This window comes from Mauremys reevesii, linkage group 7 (assembly GCF_016161935.1).
Source record: "Mauremys reevesii isolate NIE-2019 linkage group 7, ASM1616193v1, whole genome shotgun sequence".
NCBI classification, from domain to species: Eukaryota; Metazoa; Chordata; order Testudines; family Geoemydidae; genus Mauremys; species Mauremys reevesii.
The window spans coordinates 46,092,516-46,114,383 of NC_052629.1; the positions used below are offsets into that span (position 1 = coordinate 46,092,516).

The 21,868-nt window shown below is 38.0% G+C and overlaps 1 protein-coding gene across 9 annotated transcripts in view; it reads right to left on the bottom strand.

Moving 5' to 3' along the window:
• Positions 1–418: 418 nt before the first annotated feature.
• LOC120369369 (solute carrier family 22 member 15-like) overlaps positions 419–21,868 on the bottom strand; it is a 51,053-nt gene continuing 29,603 nt past the window's right edge. For 4 of the 9 annotated variants that reach the window (XM_039482612.1, XM_039482617.1, XM_039482616.1 and 1 more), the window contains exons 8-13: positions 21,738–21,823; positions 15,593–15,701; positions 4,530–4,602; positions 3,666–3,824; positions 2,696–2,758; positions 419–793 (exon numbers count right to left, since the gene is read on the bottom strand). In XM_039482612.1, coding sequence (XP_039338546.1) covers positions 617–793; positions 2,696–2,758; positions 3,666–3,824; positions 4,530–4,602; positions 15,593–15,701; positions 21,738–21,823 — 667 coding nt within the window. In that variant the 3' untranslated portion in view covers positions 419–616. Of the gene's footprint in view, positions 2,339–2,695; positions 2,759–3,660; positions 3,825–4,529; positions 4,603–15,592; positions 15,702–17,787; positions 20,806–21,737; positions 21,824–21,868 lie in introns of those variants that run through there. The other 5 variants (XM_039482611.1, XM_039482613.1, XM_039482614.1 and 2 more) reach the window with 5 other exon arrangements.

Consider the following 21,868-nt stretch of genomic DNA (forward strand, 5'->3'; position numbering starts at 1 on the left):
TGGGAAATACATTTCTGTATTGTAGTTTAAATAACTTAAATATTAAGTTTCTATATTAATATGCCTAATAAGGAATCTGTTCGTCAAAAAATATTTCCTGAATCTTTTTTGTGGTCTGTATTATTACAGAGATACTTGCTGAGAGGTATTTTCAAATAAATTACCAAAATAATTGAAAATGTCAGGATTACATTGTGTTAATTTTGATGATAAAATAAGCAGAATTTTGCAGAATTTTAAAATATTGTTCACAGAATTTTTCTTTTTTTTTTTTGGAACAGAATTCCCCAGGAAAAGACTTTCACAAACTGTCACATTTTCAAAAATCTTAGTAAATGCTGAGCAGGATACCTTCCAAAATTTAAAAAAATTGGGAGATATAAGCACATTTTAAATACAATTTATTTTTATTATCTGTTTTCTACAAGAACTGGAATAAAAGGATGTGGAAAATTCATTATTGAGGCTGATACATTAAACATCTGGCCGAAGGGGGACATGAGTCATTCACCATACAATGATATATTTTTGGAGAGCCTATCTCAATGTGTTACTTCTGATTCTAAGAAAAACGATATGTTTTAAGATTCAATTTTTATTACCAAAAAAATAAGAATCAGAGCTTTTCATAATAAAAAGTTCTAAATTGATAGAAACATGAGCTCCTCTTTACCATTTCCTTGATGATGTAATTATCCTTTGAAGAGGTATCCTCAGTTGTTGTGATTATGAACATTAAAGGAGGGTAAAAGACTGCCAGAAGGTATTCAGGAACACTTTCACCAACTGAGTTCTAAAGCCCATAAAAATGGAATATAAGGCAACTAAATATATATAAGAAAATAAGAATTGTGTGTTTTGTGTTACTTTGAACTTTGGCACAGGACTTAAATGCACATATATAGACGTTTTATGCAATCTAAAATCATAACTTTCTCTGCAAACCGTATTTTGTGATTTTAAATAATTTTATGCAATTTAAGGATTCAATCACGCCATTTATAACATACAGATGGACTGTTGTGCCCCTGCAGACTTCACTGGGGTTCCAGAGGGGCTGAGCAGTCTACCCATGTGTTATAACTTGCAGACTCAGTTTAAATACGAAAATGTTGTCAAAATGCAATGGCTTTTCCTTAAGCTTTTCCTACCAGATGCATTTAATAAAAGGACTAAAGTCCATATGATAGGAAATATCCTTATAAGAGTATGACAAATTTACATGTAAAAGAGACACTAATTTTATATTTATAATTCTTTAAATTTAATTACAATACTGTTTTGGCAAACCAATCATAACAACTATGATATCCCCACTCAAAAATAAATATCAATTAGTAAGTGAAATCTACTGAAATTATGTTTCTATTGCAGATATTTCCAATTCTAATTGAATATAACATTTTTGATTATATATCATATTTGATACATTTTTGATAATTTTCTTCTAGTTCTGTAATTATAGCTAGCACTTAGCTACTGGTTAATTGCATCTTTTGAATTAATATTTCACTAAATGTTCAGTACTAATTTACTCCCTCTTTTAAATGTACCTCTTGTCTGCAAAGACCTCATATTATTCTTTCCAATGTTGCAATTTTTCATGTTAAATTTCTCTGTTGTTCAACTTGGGTCTTATTAAAAAAAACCTACTATATCCGGCATTAAGGTTAATTTACTTCCCTTTGAAAATTCCTGATCAATTTGATTGAGTTTCTCACATTATTAATGTTACTGTTAAGGCAATAATCTATACAAATCTTTGGTCTTTTTGTATTATGAGGTATGCAGTAGTTTAAAGCAAATGAAAAAAGAAAAAAAATCTGTTGAGTACATTAGCATGCACAGGATATAATTATTTCTAACAAGTACAAAATACCTGAATAAACTAGGCTGCCCTGCAACCTTCCAATCAGAAAATATCTTTTAAAAAACACTTATTACATACTACCTCAATTTCATCATTATATTTCAATTCACAGCTAGCAGTTACATCTTACAAAATAAAATAATGGAATATTACATTTTTTTTATTAAAAACTGTGTCTTCTGTGTCCAGAGTGTCGTTAATTAAGTCATTAAATTAATGCAAGGATTTGCCATCTCTCTTTTCACAAATTTTGGCAAACTTTTTCCATTTTCTCAGTTGCGCTTCACATAAAAATAAACTGTACAACATACTGGAAGTGGCATTATACTTTACGCCCCTCGACATTTCCATTCTGGTTTCTCAGTAGCTCCACACCTTCACTATGAAAGCACTTTACCAAAAGATGCTTGATTTTTCACCAGAAAGATGTTTTTTGAAGTTTTAAGTGTCTTCTTCTAATTGGTTTACCTGTTAAACAGATGAAATATAAATTATTAAAACAATTTTAAGTATCTTATTTTTGCTGATGTTCACAGATTAATGTCAAAGGGGGAAATCAGCATACATTCAGTTGATCAAAATTCAAAAATGAAGTGAAATTAAAAAAACAAACTGCACAAATATGAGTATAAGAGACTGTGTTTCAATTTCTTTTCATTTCAACTGAATTCAGTACTACCAAATGTTAAACTACATTAAGTATATATGGACTTTTAATTTCTTAAAACCCATTAATTCTTTAGTACAATAATTAACATAACTAACAACATTCATTAATTTGTTAGTGTGTTAAGAACACTTAATATTCTTTTGTTTCCAAGCTACCTGTGTTGACTTCATAGGATAACCTTTGTTGTTGTCATTAGAAATCCTACCATTCATATTCATCTGAGTAAGACGACATATGCAAAATCTTTGAATGTGTTACACATTCTATATCATGAGATAATTAAGTTTTGATTCTTCACAGTAAAGTTTGTGTCATCATACAGGATTGGAGGGGGAAAAAACTGTAGTTTCTACAGTATAACAGTGATAGACTGATGCTTGCTGCATCCTTTGAAGAGACTTTATGCAAATTCCAGCAATTTGCATGAAGTCACTGTACTGTTAATTGTAGTAATAGATTTCAGCTAAAAACTAAAGCCACAGTATATCTTTTCAAATTGTTCTGGTTGTATTTTTGAAACTACCATTGTTGACCATTAATCAGACAAAACTAAGTTACTTTTCAGTTTCAAAAGTTTTATTAGGCATTCATCTACTAGAGGAAAGTGTTCCAAATGCTTCTAACAATGGAGGAGAAATAAATAAGAGATTAAACACTCTCCTCAAATATCATACACTGTTTTTTTTAAATGTTATATTCTAGTAAGGGACTTGACATAAATAGAAAGGGTACAATGCAATACATAAGAGTGACTTAATTGCCTTATTGCAGAAGTACAAGTTAAGTTATCTACATATCACCTGTGACTATTTCAGGTTGCTTTTTAAAATTATGTTCAACAATAACAAAAATGCACTGTGGCTTGTGTGTTGTATCATATGCACAGGTGAAAATGAGTGCAAGAAAATTTATTTTAAAGCTTTGTTCTTTGACATACAAACAATTGTAAAACTCTATTTAACAAATACAGAGCAAGGATGTTATGAATAAAGAAAAAACAGAAATTTAAGATTAACATCCAAGTTGAATAACTAAGAAATGTGTGCTACAGTGTGACTTGCGTAAGATGTATGGAAACTGCTTTAATAAAAAACTAGATTAAAAAAAAAAGTTTTTTTACTCTGCCTTTTTGTTTTTAAGCATTTGGTATACAGGACCCTGAAGGTCTTCAATGCTCTCTGCAATTGGCTTATTAAGAGTTTCCGGAAGAAGAAGAGTCAAGAATCCTGCTGATACTCCACTGATTCCAAACACCATGAATGGTACAGATGGGTTAAGAGTTTTCTGAAATTAAAAATCAGTGATAAAAACCCAAAATTAATTCATGCCCCAGGATATTTCTAAAAATATTGCAGCATTATTTGTTCATGTTTCATATATATATTTCAATTAATTATACACAAAAACAAGTTATATCAAAAGGTCTGTTCTTCACAGCATTCATGTATGTAATATCTATTAACAACAATGGTAATTATTTAGACATACATTATGAAAAGAATTGATCAAAATCTCACTATACAAGTAATTATTCACATCAAAATCTCCATTATGAATGTTTGCAAGCCAAAGAGCATTCAGGTACTAACTAGGTATCAATACAAAATTTGTTTACAAAGACAGCAGCAGCAGATAAATACTAGGTAACTCACTTAATGTAAAAGATAAAATGTTAATTTGCTTCTTTCTCAAAGGAATGAAGTTTTATAAAAAGTTATTCTATTTTGTAAATACAAAAAAACCCCAAAACACTCAACAACCAAAACACCCTCTCTCATTAGTTAAGTCTGGAATTTGACTATATCAATATCATTAAATAGAGCTTAAATATACATTTTGCAGAGGTATATAAAAGTATCCCTTGAAAAAGATCTACCTGCCATGTTCAGAATCATGAAAGCAATTCTGAGATTATTCCAATAAACTAGAAGTCTTGCGGGGAAAAAATATCAGTAATTAACATAAAAATAAAATAAAAAGTTAACTTACCATGGATGGCACAAATGGAGCCAAAACACCACCAAATCTGCAAGTCATTGAACAGACACCCAAGCCAGCATTTCTGTTCCAAAGGGGGGGAAAAAAGGATGTGTAATTTCAAAATGCGATATGATTAGAACGAGCCCTTAACAAGCAATTCTATTCTCAGGTACACCTCTACCCCGATATAACGTGACCCGATAAAACACGAATTCGGATATAACGCAGTAAAATAGCGCTTCAGGGGGGCAGGGCTGCGCGCTCCGGCAGATCAAAGCAAGTTCAATATAACGCGGTTTCACCTATAACGCAGTAATATTTTTTGGCTCCTAAGGGCAACGTTATATTAGGGTAGAGGTGTATCATCTAAGCTTTATTGTTCTTTTTCAATTGAAATTTATACAAATACTTTTTTAAAATGTCAATCCATGACTCGGGAGAGCCTGACAATGTGTTTGGTTGGTTGGGTTTTTTTGTGTGTATGTGTGGGGGGGGAGAATCAGTCTATTAATGTAATTAATAGAAGTCCAGCAGGTAATTCAACCTGTGTAACAGTAAAAATTACTATAACCAGCCAATGAAGAAAATATTCCATCTATCTCCCAAGGATATCCATGCCAAAAACCCCATCCTCTGATGCAATCCAGTACTTCCCCAAAAGTCTGAATAAATAGATAGGATTATGGTTAATAAGCAAAGTATAGAAAGCCCATGACAAAGCAAACCATGGATAAAAAAGGCAAGTGTGTTTTGAAATACAAACCCTGCTCCTCCATTGTTGACATAGACATTTTATGACACCTTATAGACCATTGTGAAAACAAGTCTTCAGATGCAATCTCAGACAGTCTAAGGGCCTGATTCTGAGATCAGTGTAATTCCAGAGTAACTACACTGTAGTCAACAGAATTACACTTGTGTAAAACCAATGTGAAATCAGAATCAGGTCCTAAATGTTGTTCTAATTAGAGGTCATCTAAAATTCACCTGCCAAGTTTATTGTTTTGGTTCTACTATACCGTTTATACATTAGGATTGGGGAAGCACCATATACAGCTTCTCACACTCAAAAGTGGTGGTAAGCTTATTATATCCAATTTATCTATCATATAGGTAGAATTTAGTGGCAGGTAAATGAAAACCAGAAGAACATTTAACATTTCAGTTCAGTGAATAGAAAAATTCATCAAGCCAAAAGGAAATCTACTCCCCACATTCTTAAAATTGATGATTTGCAAATGCTTGAGTTTCATATACAAACAAGAAATAAGTATTGATAATATACAGTTGTCTATGTGGTTGCATTAAGGTGAAAGACAATCCTTCCAAAGGATTTAAAAAAATGTTAATACATTAACTTAACTTCTATTAGTGAAATAGACAAGCTTTCAAGCTTACACAGAGCTCTTCTTCAGGTCTGGAGAAAGCTCTGTGTAAGCTTGAAAGCTTATCTTTTTTACCAAAAGATGTTGGTTCAATAAAAGATATTAACTCCCCTACCTTGTCTCTCTAATAACCTGGGACCAAAATAGCTACAACACCGCAGCCAATAGATTAACTGGAATTAACAGAGATTGCTCCACTGCCTAAATATTCAAATAAATTGGTGTTCAATATTCTAGGAGGTTCACATACAACCCTGGAGTAAATATTTATATCTTAACAATAAATTCTAATGATTTATTCCACCCATCTGAGAGTCTACAGTACATTACTATTGATGAGGCTGAGATCTCACTACAAACACTCTGTTCACAGTATGTATTCTTAAAGGGTAAGGTGCTAAAACATATTCTGAATAACCAGAGTACTCATTTTCTGAAAACTCTATACCCTATATTTTATTAGGTTATGAAGAATCACTGACTTATATGTTTATGAAGAGTAAAAGATCAACGGAAAATGATTTCTTATCAGCAAACACTACAAACAGTACAGGGGTGTTCCTGAATGATTTTGTCCTGTTAAGGTAGTACCAATACCCTTACTACAACTAGTGTATGTAGGTTAGTTTCCCCAGGGTTGAGTGAGGCTTTGGGAAGAAAACTGGGAGATGAATAAACTGGTTCATATGAACTTTAAACAACTTTGGACAAGAGGCCTGAGAGCAAGCCTGCCCTTAGAAAATCATGTATAGGGAGGAGCTGACATAAGGGCCTGAATCTCCCATACCCTTCAAGCTGATGGAATTGCTCCAAAAAAGTCAGTTTTCACTGACAGGTGATATAGTGAACAGGTTGCCAAGGACTCAAAGTAGAGGACCCATCAACCTCAATAATACTATACTGAGGTCCCAAAAGGAAGGAGACTACTGAACTAGAGGAAAACCATTAATAAAAGCCTTTTAGGAATCTAGCCATTGGAGGGTGAGAAAATACAGTGAGGACAACACTGGAGAAGAGGGTGATATACAAATACTGCTGTTTTATGGACCCTTGTGGAATTAATGCAAAGATTGTTTTAGAGCTAGTAAATAGTCCAAAACAGTGTTGAGAAGGGAACCAGCTGGTCCTGAGATGTCCAAATAGAAAAACCTTTTCCACTTCAGCTTTCTAAGTGAGTCCAGATAAGATTTTCCTGCTTGGGAGCAGAATGTTCTTTACTTTAGCTCAATAAGTTGTTTCAGTGGATATAGGCCAGTCACATCTAGGCTGTCAGACATAATTATGATGGGTTTAGATGTAGAATGACCGGTACTCTGCAAGACTATGTCAGACAGAGCAGAGAAGGTGACTGGAGCTGCACAGAGAGGCTGGTGAGGAAGGCTGCCATCTTACAATAACCTGCTGTGGTCATCTTCCTCAGATCAGCTCACGAACAGACTATGGGTAGACGTGGATCACTTGCCTCTAAATGCATGGCTATCTCTGGCAAGCACTTGATGAACACCCTCAGTGCTATAGAAAGACCAGAGGACAGGACCCTGCACTAGTATTGAAACGTTCCCACCGGGAATCTGAGATACATTCTGTGAGCTGGATGTTGAGACATCGAAGGTACAGAGTAGGACTTCAAACCTCTTTCTTCTTTTGAATGAGAAAATAATGAGGAATAAAAATCAGAATCTCATGAGAGAGGGTCTTGGCAAGGGACAGGGAAGGTGGGTGTGCATGGTGGTAGAGAGATATTAGAACATATATAGTACCGATTGCTAACAAATCTCACGGTATTCCCAGTCCAGCTGTCAAAAAAAAAAGGCAGTTGCCAAAAGTGATGAGGGGGTAGCAAGGTAGTGATCTTCAAAAAGTTCTGCTAGGCTCTCAACAGTGGTGTACAAACTGCTGTTCAGAGGACGATGTCAAGTGTGCCGTAACTGAGGAAGAGATATCTATGTTGCAACCTCTTTTTTCCTCAGTGGCTCTGATGCCTTCTGTGGATTAAAATGATGTCCCTGTCCCCCATACTATCTGAAGGAAGTTTTAGGTCTGTCCAAGGAGAAAGCAAGCCAGAGTATACAAGCCCAGTGAAAATGCAAAAGTAGCTATAAAGTCCTTTAATGAATGAAGGGCTTTATCAGTTTTTGACGAAGAAATTGTGGCCCTTAAACAGAAGACCTGCTACGGTGGTTTGGACCTCAGTAGGTATTCCTGATGACTGGAGCCAGAAGGATCTTTGCATCACCTCAGATAGCTCCCCCCAACCACCACCCCCGCCAGCTCTCAGCTCCCAGCTCTCTGCCACAGCCAGGTGGCTGCCCACAGGCTCTCAGCTCCCTGCTCAGAGCCCAGCAGTTGCACTGGAGCCCAGGAGCCACCCAGACTCCAGCCATGGAGCTCACAGTAGTAATTACTGTAGTGATTGTAAGTCGACCTATGTTTCTAGTGTAGACATGCCCTAGTCTCCTCAGGAACGCCGCTACCAAAGACACGTTTTGTGAAAACTTGAGGAGCTGCTAACAAGTTAAAAGGCAGCACAGTGGATTGGTAATGTGAGTGTTTCACTGTGAACCTGAGCAACTTCTGTAACCTTAAAATATTGCCACATGAAAGTAAGTGTATCTTAAGTCAAGGGAAGCATACCAGTCCCTGTGTCTGGATGGACAGGCACTGATGCAGAGATAGGAGGAGGAGATTGTCTACATCTATAATCCCCACTCTTCTTTCTCTGCAGGTCCTGATGAGGAGCAGGGCCAGAGTAATGGTGGGTCTGCTGCATGGGCAGGGAGGCTCCCCGCTCCCCGACCCCAGTGGCTGGAGACCCGAACACACCCACTCCCAGAGAAGCCATGAGGCGTGCCCCAGTGGCTGGAGCCCTGAGCACCCCGCTTGCCTTTCCATGGCCGGAGGAGCCCAGGGACAGCCGGAGCCCCCCCAAGCCACACCACACCTCCCCTTCTGAGACCCCAAGCCACGCAGCAGGAAAAACTTATGTCTCTTCTAAAGAACCTGAGCTTTTTATATGCGCCATGCAGCTTCCAGGGCAGCTGAGGAGGCAGTATGTGTTATTTAGCTTCCTGGGTTCATCAGTAATCTCCCCACAACTGGCATCCAACAGACACAGCTGTGCCAGGGAAGGCTTAGCCTGCGCTGGCCTGTTATACCCACTGTCTATGGTCTGTTGTGGGTAGAAGTGCTTCCTGGAAGGTGCTGGAGTATATGATCACAGCGTCTTTAAGGTTGCCCTCAAGTCCTTCAAACCACAGAGCTTAGAGACTGCTTGCTCTGAAAAGAGCAAGGCCCCTTCAAAGGGCTGGTGTTGTAAAGTTTGTTGGACCTCCTGTGGAAGCCCTAGGGACTGCAACCAGGAGCTCCTGCACATGGCCACTGAAGAAGCCAGGGACCTGGTTGTCACATCCATTGCATGCAGTGCACCTTGCAATGAAGCTCTTTCACCACAGATTTACCCTCGTCCACTAATGAGAAGAACTCCTGCCAGCTTCTTCTAGGAGGTCTCTAAACTTGGGCATAGAGTCACAGACATTAAAATCATATCAGCCCAAGAGAACATGCTGGTTGGCAATTCTAAACTGCAACCCTGCTGGAGAATAAAATTTCCTACCAAAGAGATCTAATTTTTTGCATCTTGATTTGGGGGTCACGCTTTGATGCCCCCCTGTCATTCCCTCTCATTGACCACTGATACCACCAGTGAGCCTGGAGGTGGGGGAGATGAGAAAAGGAGAGACTCAAATCCCTGTGCTGGCTCATGGCATTTGACGTGGCCCTTTTGAGGTGGGGGAAAGAGACGAAGGTCTGCCAGAGCGTCTTAATGGGGTCCATAATTGCCTGTTGAGAGGCAAGGCCACTCTGGAAGTACCTTCTGTGGCCAAAATATGTTGTGGGCATAAGGATTCTTTCACTTACTACACCTGGATGCCCAAGCTCAATGTCACCCTCTTTAAAAACATCAGGGGGACACAAAATGACTCCTGAGGAGACTACCTCCTTGGGAGAGGATGAAGAATAGCCCAGTGCAGTTTGGGACTGCTCTTCCTCGATCACTTGTCCAACGTGGTCCACCTGAGCCAGCTCTTGGTGCCCAATACTGGGTTTGTTGCCAGGCTCAGGAACTGGTGTTTTCTGTTGAATAGGTGCTGTGTGTGTCTCCGAGGCCACTGAATATGAATGCCTTGAATATGGTCTGGAAACCAGGAAGGGGGATGCCACAGATTCCAAAAAGGCCACTGGACAGGTTTAGGACCCCAGTGACCTCCTGGCCACCCACTCGATAGTGCTCCAGTTGAAGGATCCCTGGCAGGGTAACTATTGCCTCAGTGGGGAGTAGTGAGAGCAGCTGTGATGTTGGGAAATGTAGGATTCAACCTCCGATTCAGAGCAGGACAACTCTCCTTCCATTGACTGACGATGCCAGTGACTGGTGCTGAGTTGGAAAAGGAAGCAATGTAGCAAGTGTTGCAGGCTTCCCCTTTGACGGTACTGAAGGATGAGCCATATGAGGCAGTCAGGGCTGACCTGGCACAGAGTCCTGCAGCAATATCGTTGCAGCTCCCAGGTTTGCCGGTACTGAGAGCACAGACTCCTGCACCGTTGGCAATATCAGTATTGAAAAGCTCAAGAGACCTCTGGCAGCAATAAATGTCTCCAGTGTAACTGGCACCATGACGGTGTCAGTACAGTGCGGTGCTGCAGATGTGGAAGGTGCTCCCTCAGGCTCCAAACTCAACAGTACCTGCCTCGGTCCTGGAGTCAATGGTCCCTGTTTCTGCATTGCCAGAGAAGAGATGTGCTTGGACTTTGGCAGCACTCTACTCTTAACTGCACTTCTAGCAGATTTCAGTCCCAGAGATCTACTCTCAGCGGTCTACTTGGAGGCCTTATGCCTCTTCTTAGTCCATGGGGATGGTGAGCAGTGGCTGGACTCAGGCAAGCAGGAGATGCATTCTTCACTGAAGCCAAAGCACTCAGTTCCGAGTCCAACTGACCTGGCTCTGATGGAGGTCTCAAGCCCACCTCCGTAAGTAAAAACTTTAGTCTGTTTTCATGGCCCTTTTTTGTGTGAGGCTTAAAATCTCTGCAAATCTGGCAGCGATGCCAAACACTTCGAGTAGCTTAGGTGTGGGATGCTCACAGGCGGTGGCTTACTACAGGAAACACAGGGCTTGAAGTCCAGTGACTGAGGCATCCCTCTGTACCGGGTATTGGATGAAATCATCAAGTGTGGTAACATTTAATCTAACTACACTAATAATTAACTAATAACTTTAATAATACTATAAAACCATTTACAATAAAATCTAGAAAGAGCCTACTGAGAACCATTGCAAAGGCAAGTCCGGGTGGTAAGAAGAAACTCAAGGGGCTTGAAGTCAGCTGGGCCCTTTACATTTCTGTAACAGAGTCGCAGAGAAGCACATGGACACTGCAAGGGTTCATAGGTGGTAAGAAGGATCTAAGTGACAATTGGCCATGCCTCCACACGTTATGACCTGGGAGTGGGGAGGTGGAGAAAAATCTAGGGTTGGGGTGCGGCTGCAACAGACACTGCTGGCCAAAAGAATCATCTCACATGTGCCTGGGGTGCTTGTGCACCCAACAGTGGAATCGATATGAACAATCATTTGAAGAAGAAATAAGTGTTCTTAGTGGGTACTGTAGCTTTGTGTTGGTTCTAGTAAACTATATTCCTGGATTGAGTCATTTTCTGCCATTGTTTCTATTATAGGATTAGTCTCTGGACCAGCAGGCAATGCACATCTGTTTTTTTGGTTGTTGGGTGTTTTTCTTCCTGGATGTTAGGAGGCATATTAAATGTCTATGGCACTAAATAGGTGTTAACTGAAATTAAAACCTGCATGTATTTTACTAGTAATAAAACTGAAGAAATGGATTATACTATGACATCTCTGGTTTCCTCTATGTTTTTAAATTTTTGCTTTTGAACAAAATATTTAATTTAACAACATACAGCATAGTTACACTTCAATATAAAATGGGGAAAGGAATACTGAAGATGTCTGCAAAACTTCATAATACCACGAGGTGGTGCTAAAGTTTTGTTTTCAAGTTAACCATCTGGCACAAAAATTGAAGTACTAGTGTGACATTTTTCTTGTATAAAATAATGAAAATATTTGAAACTGATTAAAATATCAAGAATATATAAACAGACATAATCACTAACCTGTAAGTGAAAACATTTTTAGTATGGGACCTGCGATGCAATAACGTACTGTTTTATAAAACATAATCAAATTTCAAGAATGAAAATAGTTTAGAAAAATGGTACTCTTCCTCGCTCCACCCCTGCTCTCCACCTCTCCAAACATAACATTTGGTTATTTTTGTTCCAGAAATAAGTGTACAGATTCTCCAAGGGGACAGTGCTGTATCTGATTAACACCACCCCCCCATCACAAATGACTTATTTCAATTACAATCGAGTATTGGTATAATTCTCGGTAGATATGAGCTGTTGCATATCTGGCAATAGCAGCAATATGACTTATGAAATAAAATGTTTAAACCATGTGATCACTGTGAAACAATCAAAAGCCAAGAAATTAAAATAACTTATCACTCCAGGCTTAGCTCAATACAATTCAGACTCAGGGAGAATGATAAGTACAGGACGAGGAGGCAAACATTAAAAATACACAACATTTTTGTAACAAAACCCAAATTCAACTAGTTTTTAGGTGAGTTAGTTATACACCTAAAATTTGGCCCAGGTTTTCAAACACAAAGACTTGTTTCATGTAAAGCTCCTCCCATGGTCTGTGACAGAAATTGCAAAATCCTGAAGAGTCAGAGTGTGCAGATCTCCTTCAGTTGTGATATCTTATAAGCTTAGAATTACTATGAACCTTTAGTGCTAAGTGCAGTTCAAGGTGTTGGTCAACATTTGTAAAAGCTCTGACTCTCCTATGACCACCCTCAACTATGCTCCTACTGCAGTTCCTAGTTTATAACTCTCCAGAAGCATCAGTGGATCTTCCTTAATGGAGGGCCTCAGGCTATGGAATTTGCTCCCATTGGCTGTCCCCTAGAACTCTAGATTTGTGTATTTCAAACCAGAACAGCATCTCTTGGGTGTGCAGCCAGCTCTAATGAGCTCCAGGGAATTCCATAGCCAAATAGCTTGGAACAGCAATGACAGCACAGCAGGCAGAGGCTCAGCCAATGGGGTTTTAACTATCCACGCTCTCCTGACCTCTACAGCTAATGAAGTCGTCAAACTGATTTTTACTATTTGAACTCTGAACATTATTGTCTGGTGTTTGGTCCAACCTCTTCCAACCCCTCTCGCTCACATTCCTTCCACTAACATCCTCACTCTCCTTGTCTGCTGCTCCTTCCTTCCCCATTTCACTCTGCATCCCAACCCCCTTTCTTACTATTTACTCATCTACTACTGCTATTTCTCCCTACCCTCTAGTAAAGAAAAATGAATAAAAGGAAAAAGAAAAGGAACTAACAAGCAGTGTACCTACCATATTTCTGATGACCCTGCCTATATATGGTTGCCCTCACCTCTTTTCTCCTTACTTATTGTTCTATTGTCCTTTCTGACTGTAAGCTTTCTGGAGAAGGAATCATATCTTCCTTTGTGTTTGTTTACACAGCAGCAAGCACAACAGGGCCCAAATTCTGACCAGCATTTTTGGGGCACTACTCCCATATAAATGATAATATTTTGGCAGCAGAGGGGGAGAACAGGAAGGGTATTGTATACTTCACTTCTGTAACTTGGCTGTTAACTTACTCCTGATAACAGGTGTGATAGCTTTTGTCAACCTATTGTGAATTATATAATATATGGTGGGTATTTCAGATCACTTGTTTGCATATTATACATCTGTTAAACAATGTATATAAATTATTTGTTAAAAATATTTAATTAAATAACATGAAGGTATAAACGAGTAACTGTTTTTCAAAAGACATCACATAATTACTACATAGGGGACTTTAATTATACAGCAGTGTTATAAGAACTCAGCTTTTTATTGCATGTGCCATATTGAAGAATTAAGTTAAAATGTTCTTCCATCATGTTAATTATGGTATTTTGTATAAGAGCAAGACAAAGGAGAAGTCATGGAGTAGACATTTGTTTTTATGAATAAGAATTACACTAGTAAAATTAGTGATGGAAATAAGAAAAATATACCTAGGGTTAGTTATATTTAATTAGGGAAGGATTTTTGTTTTTCACATTTTTAAAGTGGATTTAGTTTTTGTGAAAGTTGGCAGTTCAAAAGCTATGGGGAATGAAGTCCTCAACCCATCAAATGGTGTAGAACATGTGTCTGACATAAAAAGTATATTCAAGTAATAAATTTTACTATCAGTCACTTTGATAAGTATGAAATCATATTATTTTACTAAAAAATTAACAAACAGAAATTATAATAACCCAGCCACTAGTCAACTCCTTTTGTGTGAAAATTGTTTACATTTACATACATGCTTTATCAACTGTTTCAGACTCTTTAGCCTAACTAAAGAAGACTGAGGGGAGATATGATTGTTCTCTATAAATACATCAGACAGAGCAATACCAGGGAGGGGGAGGAGTTATTTAAGTTCAGTGCCAATGCTGACACAAGAACAAATGGATATAAACTGACCATCAGTTAGTTTAGGCTTGAAATTAGACTTCCATCAGAGGAGTGAAATTCTAGAAGAGCCTTCCAAGGGGAGTAGTTGAAGCAAAAAATCTAACTGGCTTCAAGAATGAGCTTGATAAGTTTATGGAGGGTATAGTACGGTGAAACTGCTACAGTAGCATGTAGCTGATCTGTGACTACTAGTAGAAAATATCTCCAACAGCCAGTAATGAGACCCTACTTGGAGAGGGTTCTATGTTACTACAGAGAATTCTCTCCCAACTATCTGGCTGCTGGGTCTTGCCCACATGCTCATGGTCTAACTAATCACTATATTTGAAGTCAGGAAAAAATTTACCACCAGGGTAGATTGGCAGACACCCTGTTTTTTTTGCCTTCGGCTGCAGCACAGAGCATGGGTCACTTGCAGGTTTAAACTCATCTTAATGGTGGGTTCTCTGTAACTGAAGTTTTTAAATCATGATTTGAGGACTTCAGTAACTCAGCCAGAGATTATGGGTCTATTACAGGAGTGGGTGGGGTGAGATTCTGTGGCCTGTAATTTGCAGGAGGTCAGACTAGAGAAGGGGTTCTCAAACTTCATTGCACCGCGACCCCCTTCTGACAACAAAAATTACTACACAACCCCAGGATGGGGGAGTGAAGCCTGAGCCTGCCTCAGACCCACTATCCCAGGTGTGGGGGCCAAAGCCACCCCAAACCTCACTGCCCCAGGCAGAACGGGGGGCAAAGATGAAGCCCAAGGGCTTCAGCCCCAGGCAGTGGGGTTCAGCTTCTGCCCCAGGCCCCAGCAAGTCTAAGCCAGCCCTAGTGACTCCATTAAAATGGGGTCTCAACTCACTTTGGGGTCCAGACCCACAGTTTGAGAATTATTGGACTAGATGATCATGATGGTCCTGTCTGGCCTTAAAGTCTATGAATCTAAATGTTTTCATTTGAACCAAGGTTAACAATTAATGCAGTAATACAAATTTAAACAACTAATTAGCCAGAAGTTATATTTCCTATGCCAAAAATGATTCAGATCTAAATTTTCAATTACCTCACTACTGTTGGGTAGAGTTCAGAAGTATAAATATACACTATGTTGAAGGCAGCACTGACGGTCAATTTTCCACACAAAGCTAACAGAGTTGGACTGAAGAAAAAACCTTTGGAAGAGAGAAAATAAATAAATGTGAATATAAAGAAATATGTACATTTCTCTGGGTTTTTTTGTACTAAGTTGAAAACATGGCCTTTTTCAAGCGACTTTAACACAAGTATAGCATTTACTCTTTGCTACTAAAGTTTGTTCTTCCAGCGTAAAAGCGGTCTATCCTGTCACTTACCAAATATCCTCCTGAACTGGGATAGGAAGGAATTAAAGACCTCTTTTCTGTAGAAAAAAAATTCCCCACAGTTCATTAATTAAGTGTAGACCTTTTAAAAAAATTATTTTAAACCACTTGTAAATGGGTTTTGCATAGTAATATTTTTTTAAATTTATTGTCTGACCTTGTGCATTCCCTGTGAGATCATAAATTGATGCTCTAGGTGATGTACTCAAATTTATGATGCTACTTCATCACATATACAGGACTTCATCACACTGACATATGTTTTTCTGACAACTAAAATCCCTGCCTCCAGAGAAAACACATATTCTGTTTTGTGACTAAGATGTACATTTCTGACCAAGAAGTCTCTCCCAATGCTTTTTGGGAAACCCAAGGTTACTAGTAATAATAATGACATGAGAGAGAGAGAGAAAAAAAAAGAAAAGGTGGGACTTTTTAAGGTAAAAATTAAATAAAAACATGAATGTATTATGAACAGGACAGGCTCCAGGCACCAGCCCAGCAAGCAGCTGCTTGGGGCGGCCAACGGAGAGGGGTGGCACGTCCGGGTCTTCGGCGGCAATTTGGCAGTGCGTCCCTCACTCCCTCTCGGAGCGAAGGACCAGCCACCGAATTGCCGCCAAGGACTGAAGCAGCGACAGTAGAGTGGTAGATCACGATGGTGGCGGGGTTTTTTTTGCTTTTTTTTTTTTTTTTTTGCTGCTTGGGGCTGCAAAAACCCTGGAGCCGGCCCTGATTATGAAATACAAAATCATGGACTATGTGACTGAATTCATAAGCCTATTCAATCTAAAGGCATACATGGTCTAAAAGGAAAAGTTTGAAATTCTGTAAGTAAAAATAAGAACATTGTAATTGATACCCTAGTCTACTAACTAGATAGGCCTACTACTCCCTTGTATTTTTCCTTAGATAATGACACACTTTTACCAACTTTTTGCCTTTCACTAAACACACACTCAATTGATGCTATATTGACTGGAGAAGAGTGCAGATCTTTTAAAATCTGAAAGAATTAAGTTTAACTCTCCTGTTAACATGATTTTACTTCCACCATTTTGATTAAACAAACTGTGACACAAACTCATTTGTAAAAAGATGTTTTGGGTAGAAATCTGGATCTTCAATTTTACTTGCTAGAAAAGAGGGAAAAAAGTCAGAATTATGTTCCAAGAACTGTATTTCAGATTCTTCCTCCATTTCTGGGTTCAACTTATTTGGATCAAGTCATGTTGGTTAAGTAGTGGAAAAAGATCGTTTCTCAATTGTTTTTTATTTTGTCCTTGTATGATTCCAATTCTTTTTAACTGGATCAAGCCAGATTTCTACTTGAACTGAAATACTAGTGTCATCAGCATATATACTGGAACTCTGAAACTTCCTTCAATTGCTTTTCCAAGTTTCATGTCTTCCTGCAGAAACCATTGTAATGTAAAGGGGATACAAAGGTTATTCAAAAAATCTTCCACGTGCTCAATGCAAATGTCAACATACATCTAGTAGCGGGATGCAAACACAGAAACCCAGTCTTCCTGATAATTCCACTAAGTGTCACTGGGAAACTAGGAAATCAATTTTCTTTTTTTCAATCAACAAATCATGAGGCTGATGGAGTTTACAACAACACTTTTTAAACTCCACAGTGCATTTTAGAACTTCAAATATTACTGCTTTTTCAGTGAGGCTTAAATGATGTGCTGAACAGCCATACATTAGACATTTAGGATTATTATACCTGAGATGTTATGATGTTATTGCTGAGGCAAAACACAAAAGACTCACTTGCAATATTTCCCTTTGCATTCCTGGATGGCATCGTTAGCAACTCTGGCACAATATTCCATGACCTTTTTTCCAGAAGTATTAGACAGTATTAAACACAGTTTCTCCTGAATGGATGTTGATAGCCATTAGTGAGGCAATTCTAATTTTTAACCAGCAATTTCACATCAAGTGTCAACATGAAACCTTTCAGTTCTTCCTTTATTTCTTCACCTGAAGCACCTTTTAGCGGCCCTGTGAATTTAAATCTGTTTGGAGGAATATATCCAAAGGAAAGTTTTTCAAATATTTCTGAAAATGGGTAATTTTGTGCTACTATTTTGGGCAGAATTTTGTGAAAATTATGTTAGAAAATAAGAAAGTTCCAAGTTTCTCATCAAGCTCAAATCTTTGCCATTCAGTTATTTTTTATGGTATAATCACCAATTGGTTGACCTTTGCAATTTTTTGTGTGTCAGAGATGACCAGAGATTGCTCATAAATGAAGCTGATATTAAGCAGCTGCTGGAGCACCTGGAATAGTCACCATGACTATGCTTTTATGATAATTGTATCAAAAATGTTGCACATGAAGGGTCATCATACACATTAATGTTTTACTCTTCTGCTTCAGTAGGCAAAGTTTCATTCAATGGCACTTCCCATCTTGAAGAACCCAAATATGTGTTTATATTTTACTTTAGAAGAACTAACTATGCAGGAAAGTGTAGCCCTCAAAGTCCCTATTACACAGATTAAAATTCTGTCTGGCACTCACAGTCAAACACTAGAAAAAGTCCCAGGATATGATTAATTCAATATGAATTGCTTTTTAAAAAAATGTTCCCTCCCAGATACACAAAATAACTTTCAACTTCAGTGGACCATTGACATCAATGGAAGAGCTGCACAAGTTAAAAGAACATTCATGTGTACTACCACGCAAATCTGAGTACGTAATTTTCTCCTGGTTGGAACTTGCTACCTTTGTTCACCAGAGTACATTACAAGAGACGAAAATGAAGGAAGCTGCTCCCACCTCTTAGAATTATTTTTGAAACCAAATAAAATTATAGCTTAGTTTGCCCAACCTTCCAACTCAGAGTCCCTATGAATGAATGACTTAATCCTAAAATAATGGGAAGGAGGGGTGGAGGGGGGGACTATAAGAGAGTTCTAATTGTGTTTTAATTTAAAAAATAAGTTTTTTAATTGACCAATAGACAGCATCTTTAATGGCTGAAGAGTTGTAATTTGTCTTATTCCACATGTGAAATTATTTGGATCTATTTTGGTTGATAAACAAGTTGAGCTATCTAGAAATCAAGTTTCTGATAGATGAGGGCATGCAGTGCATGTGTTTAGTACCTAATTATAATTTTAAATCCACTATAATAAAATCAAGATTTTTGTGTTAAATACTTCAAGGAATGCAGACTCAGGCTAATAAAAAATTGCTTTGTTCTAATAACTACAAGGTCAGATTAGAGAGGGAATAATCCTCACTTCATGCTGGGAACTGAATCAGACTGTATAATGCTGGGAGCTGAATGGTTTAACTGACTACAATCATTCTGGGCCAAGAACCAACTTTACTCAGACTAGGCTAGAAACTGACACACATGGTAACTTTATCAGTTATCCACAACATCAAAACTCCAAACGGAGTAGGTTTTATGAAATTCAACAGTGCTTCAGCAATCATTACTCTGTGCTAGTGCACTATCTTTAAAGATGATTTTTTTTAACTCTTGCTTTGACACATGGATGAACAGATCATCATGCTATTTTTAAAAAATCATCAGAAAAAGTAAAAAATTAGTTTGGATTGAAAGGGACTGAAATGAAAGTCAGTCAGTCACATAAAATAGCAGAAACTACTAGTTATTTCAGCCTGCATGTCAAACATAGATATAAATTTTTTTTAAATCAGTGTATTTTAAAAAGTGGTTCGAATTCAGTGTCTATGGAAAGCTGATATTTGGGGCTGCAGCCCCACATTAGCAGAATAAGCTACCTGTTTCACTGAAACTGACATCAATGTTTTATGGTTTTAATAAATGTTTGATCCTTCACTTGCTCAGGGGTATAATATAAACTGAGGTTGCAATTGCTCAATGCAGTTTAATACTTCAGACTGAGTGCTCTTGCATTCTATTACTATTGTACTGAAGTCTGTTATATCTTATCCTCCTCAAGCACTCATGCAAATGAGATGTGTATCTCATGAGGCTATCCCATTGGGAAAAGTTTTACATTAAAAAATGCTTACTTGTAATTCTGTTTCTCTGAAGATATAATTCCAAAAAGATTTCCACTCCTAAGCCTTAGGTCATTACCACAAGCCTGGAAGAACTCCCTCAGCACTTAAATAATTTTGACCCTTGAGGCTCGCAGTAGCAGGGTAGAGAGAGAGTCAGGTCCCCTACTGGCTGTTGAATGCTGGATATAAATACTTCCCTTTGAACATTCCAGTCCGTTCCTTTGGTTTCACAGGACATGAAACTCCCAGGATGGTCATCCAATTCAAAATGGTTAATTAGGACTCAAAATAAGTCCCACCCCCAAAACACAAAAACTAAGTGCAAACACTGAGGCACCTTAAAAAGGGACTAACCCCCAAATTCTGGGGGAGTTACGGTCGCTGAATGAGAATCCCTTTGTAATGGTATCTTCAGAGAGCAAGACTTACATGTAAGTTATTCTTTCTTCTTTAAAGATCTTATCCACCATGATTCTTACTCCTAAACAGTAGGAACCGGAGTGAATGTCCCAAAAGAAAAAATAGGTAAGGTTGATACATGCAGCAACAACATGGCTACTGCCAATAATAAGAACAAGAAGCAGCCTTAGCTTTAATAACGACTGAGTTCAGCACTTTGGTAACAACCACCTATCTGGTCTTAGTCAGTGGAAGGATCTACACCAGCATGCGAGGTGTTAGCATTGAGTCCTGGAGCTCAAACACTGTGGCTAGATCAGGCTTACACTTTGAGAATTTACCCTTTCCAGTACTCTGGTCTGGCCTTCGGCTAGATTTACAGGAATCCCTAGGATGTCTTTAAGAGGGATTTCAGGCACTCCAATATCTTTTTCAGTAAACTGGGTAACATCAGCAGGGAAATTTGACATACCCACATATCAAGGTCAACTCCTAGGCAAATGACATATCAAATACAGTTATGCAAACTGGACACAATCATGTTGCACTAATATTTATATGTTCACAGCACTTAAAACTACACCTTTACCCCAATATAACGCTGTTCTCGCGAGCCAAAAAATCTTACCGAGTTATAGGTGAAATCGTGTTATATCGAACTTGCTTTGATCTGCTGGACTGCACAGCCCCGCGCCCCCCCGGAGCACTGCTTTACCGCATTATATCTGAATTTGTGGTATATCGGGCCGCGTTATATCGGGGTATAGGTGTACAATCTCTTTCTAGTTTCCATTCTTCTATTATTTTCCATTCAGTACAAACTAAAAATTAATACAGTCAATGACTTGTTTATAATGCTCTATATTCTATAAGCTGAAATGTAAGTACAATATTTATATTCCAACTGATTTATTTTACAATTATATGGCAAAATGAGAAAGTAAGCAATTTTTCAGTAGTTACTTGCTGTGATACTTTTATATTTTTATGTCTGATTTTGTAAGCAAGTAGTTTTTAGGAGAGATGTAACTTGGGGATACGCAAGACAAATCATGCTCCTGAAAGGGGTACAGTTGTCTAGAAAGGTTGGGAGCCTCTGCCAAACAGTATCTCAATAGTAACACTACTATTTTGTAACATTAAGTAAAATAAAATGTACATATGAGTAGATAGCTCAAGATTCTACAATGAATCTGGTAGGATTTTTTAAAAACTACTGTAATAATTGTGAAAATACTGTTTGTCACAACTTTATTCAATAGTTTGTATCATGTCCAGTTCTAATGCAATCAAAACATCTCCAAAATATACAGAGACTTTACTAGCCCCCTACTATTTCCTAACAGATTAGTTGAGTTTAATTGTAAAACAGTTATCTGCAGATAGACTAGCTCAAGTTTACTTAGACAACAGTACATACTCACCAGAATTTTCTGGTAAAAACATGGTAAATATACATGCAAACCCTGCAAATATCAGAAAAGAAGTTGTAGTTTTACGTCTTCCAGACCTAAAAGGAAAAAGAGCACATGGTTAGATAAGGTTAAAATCTAAA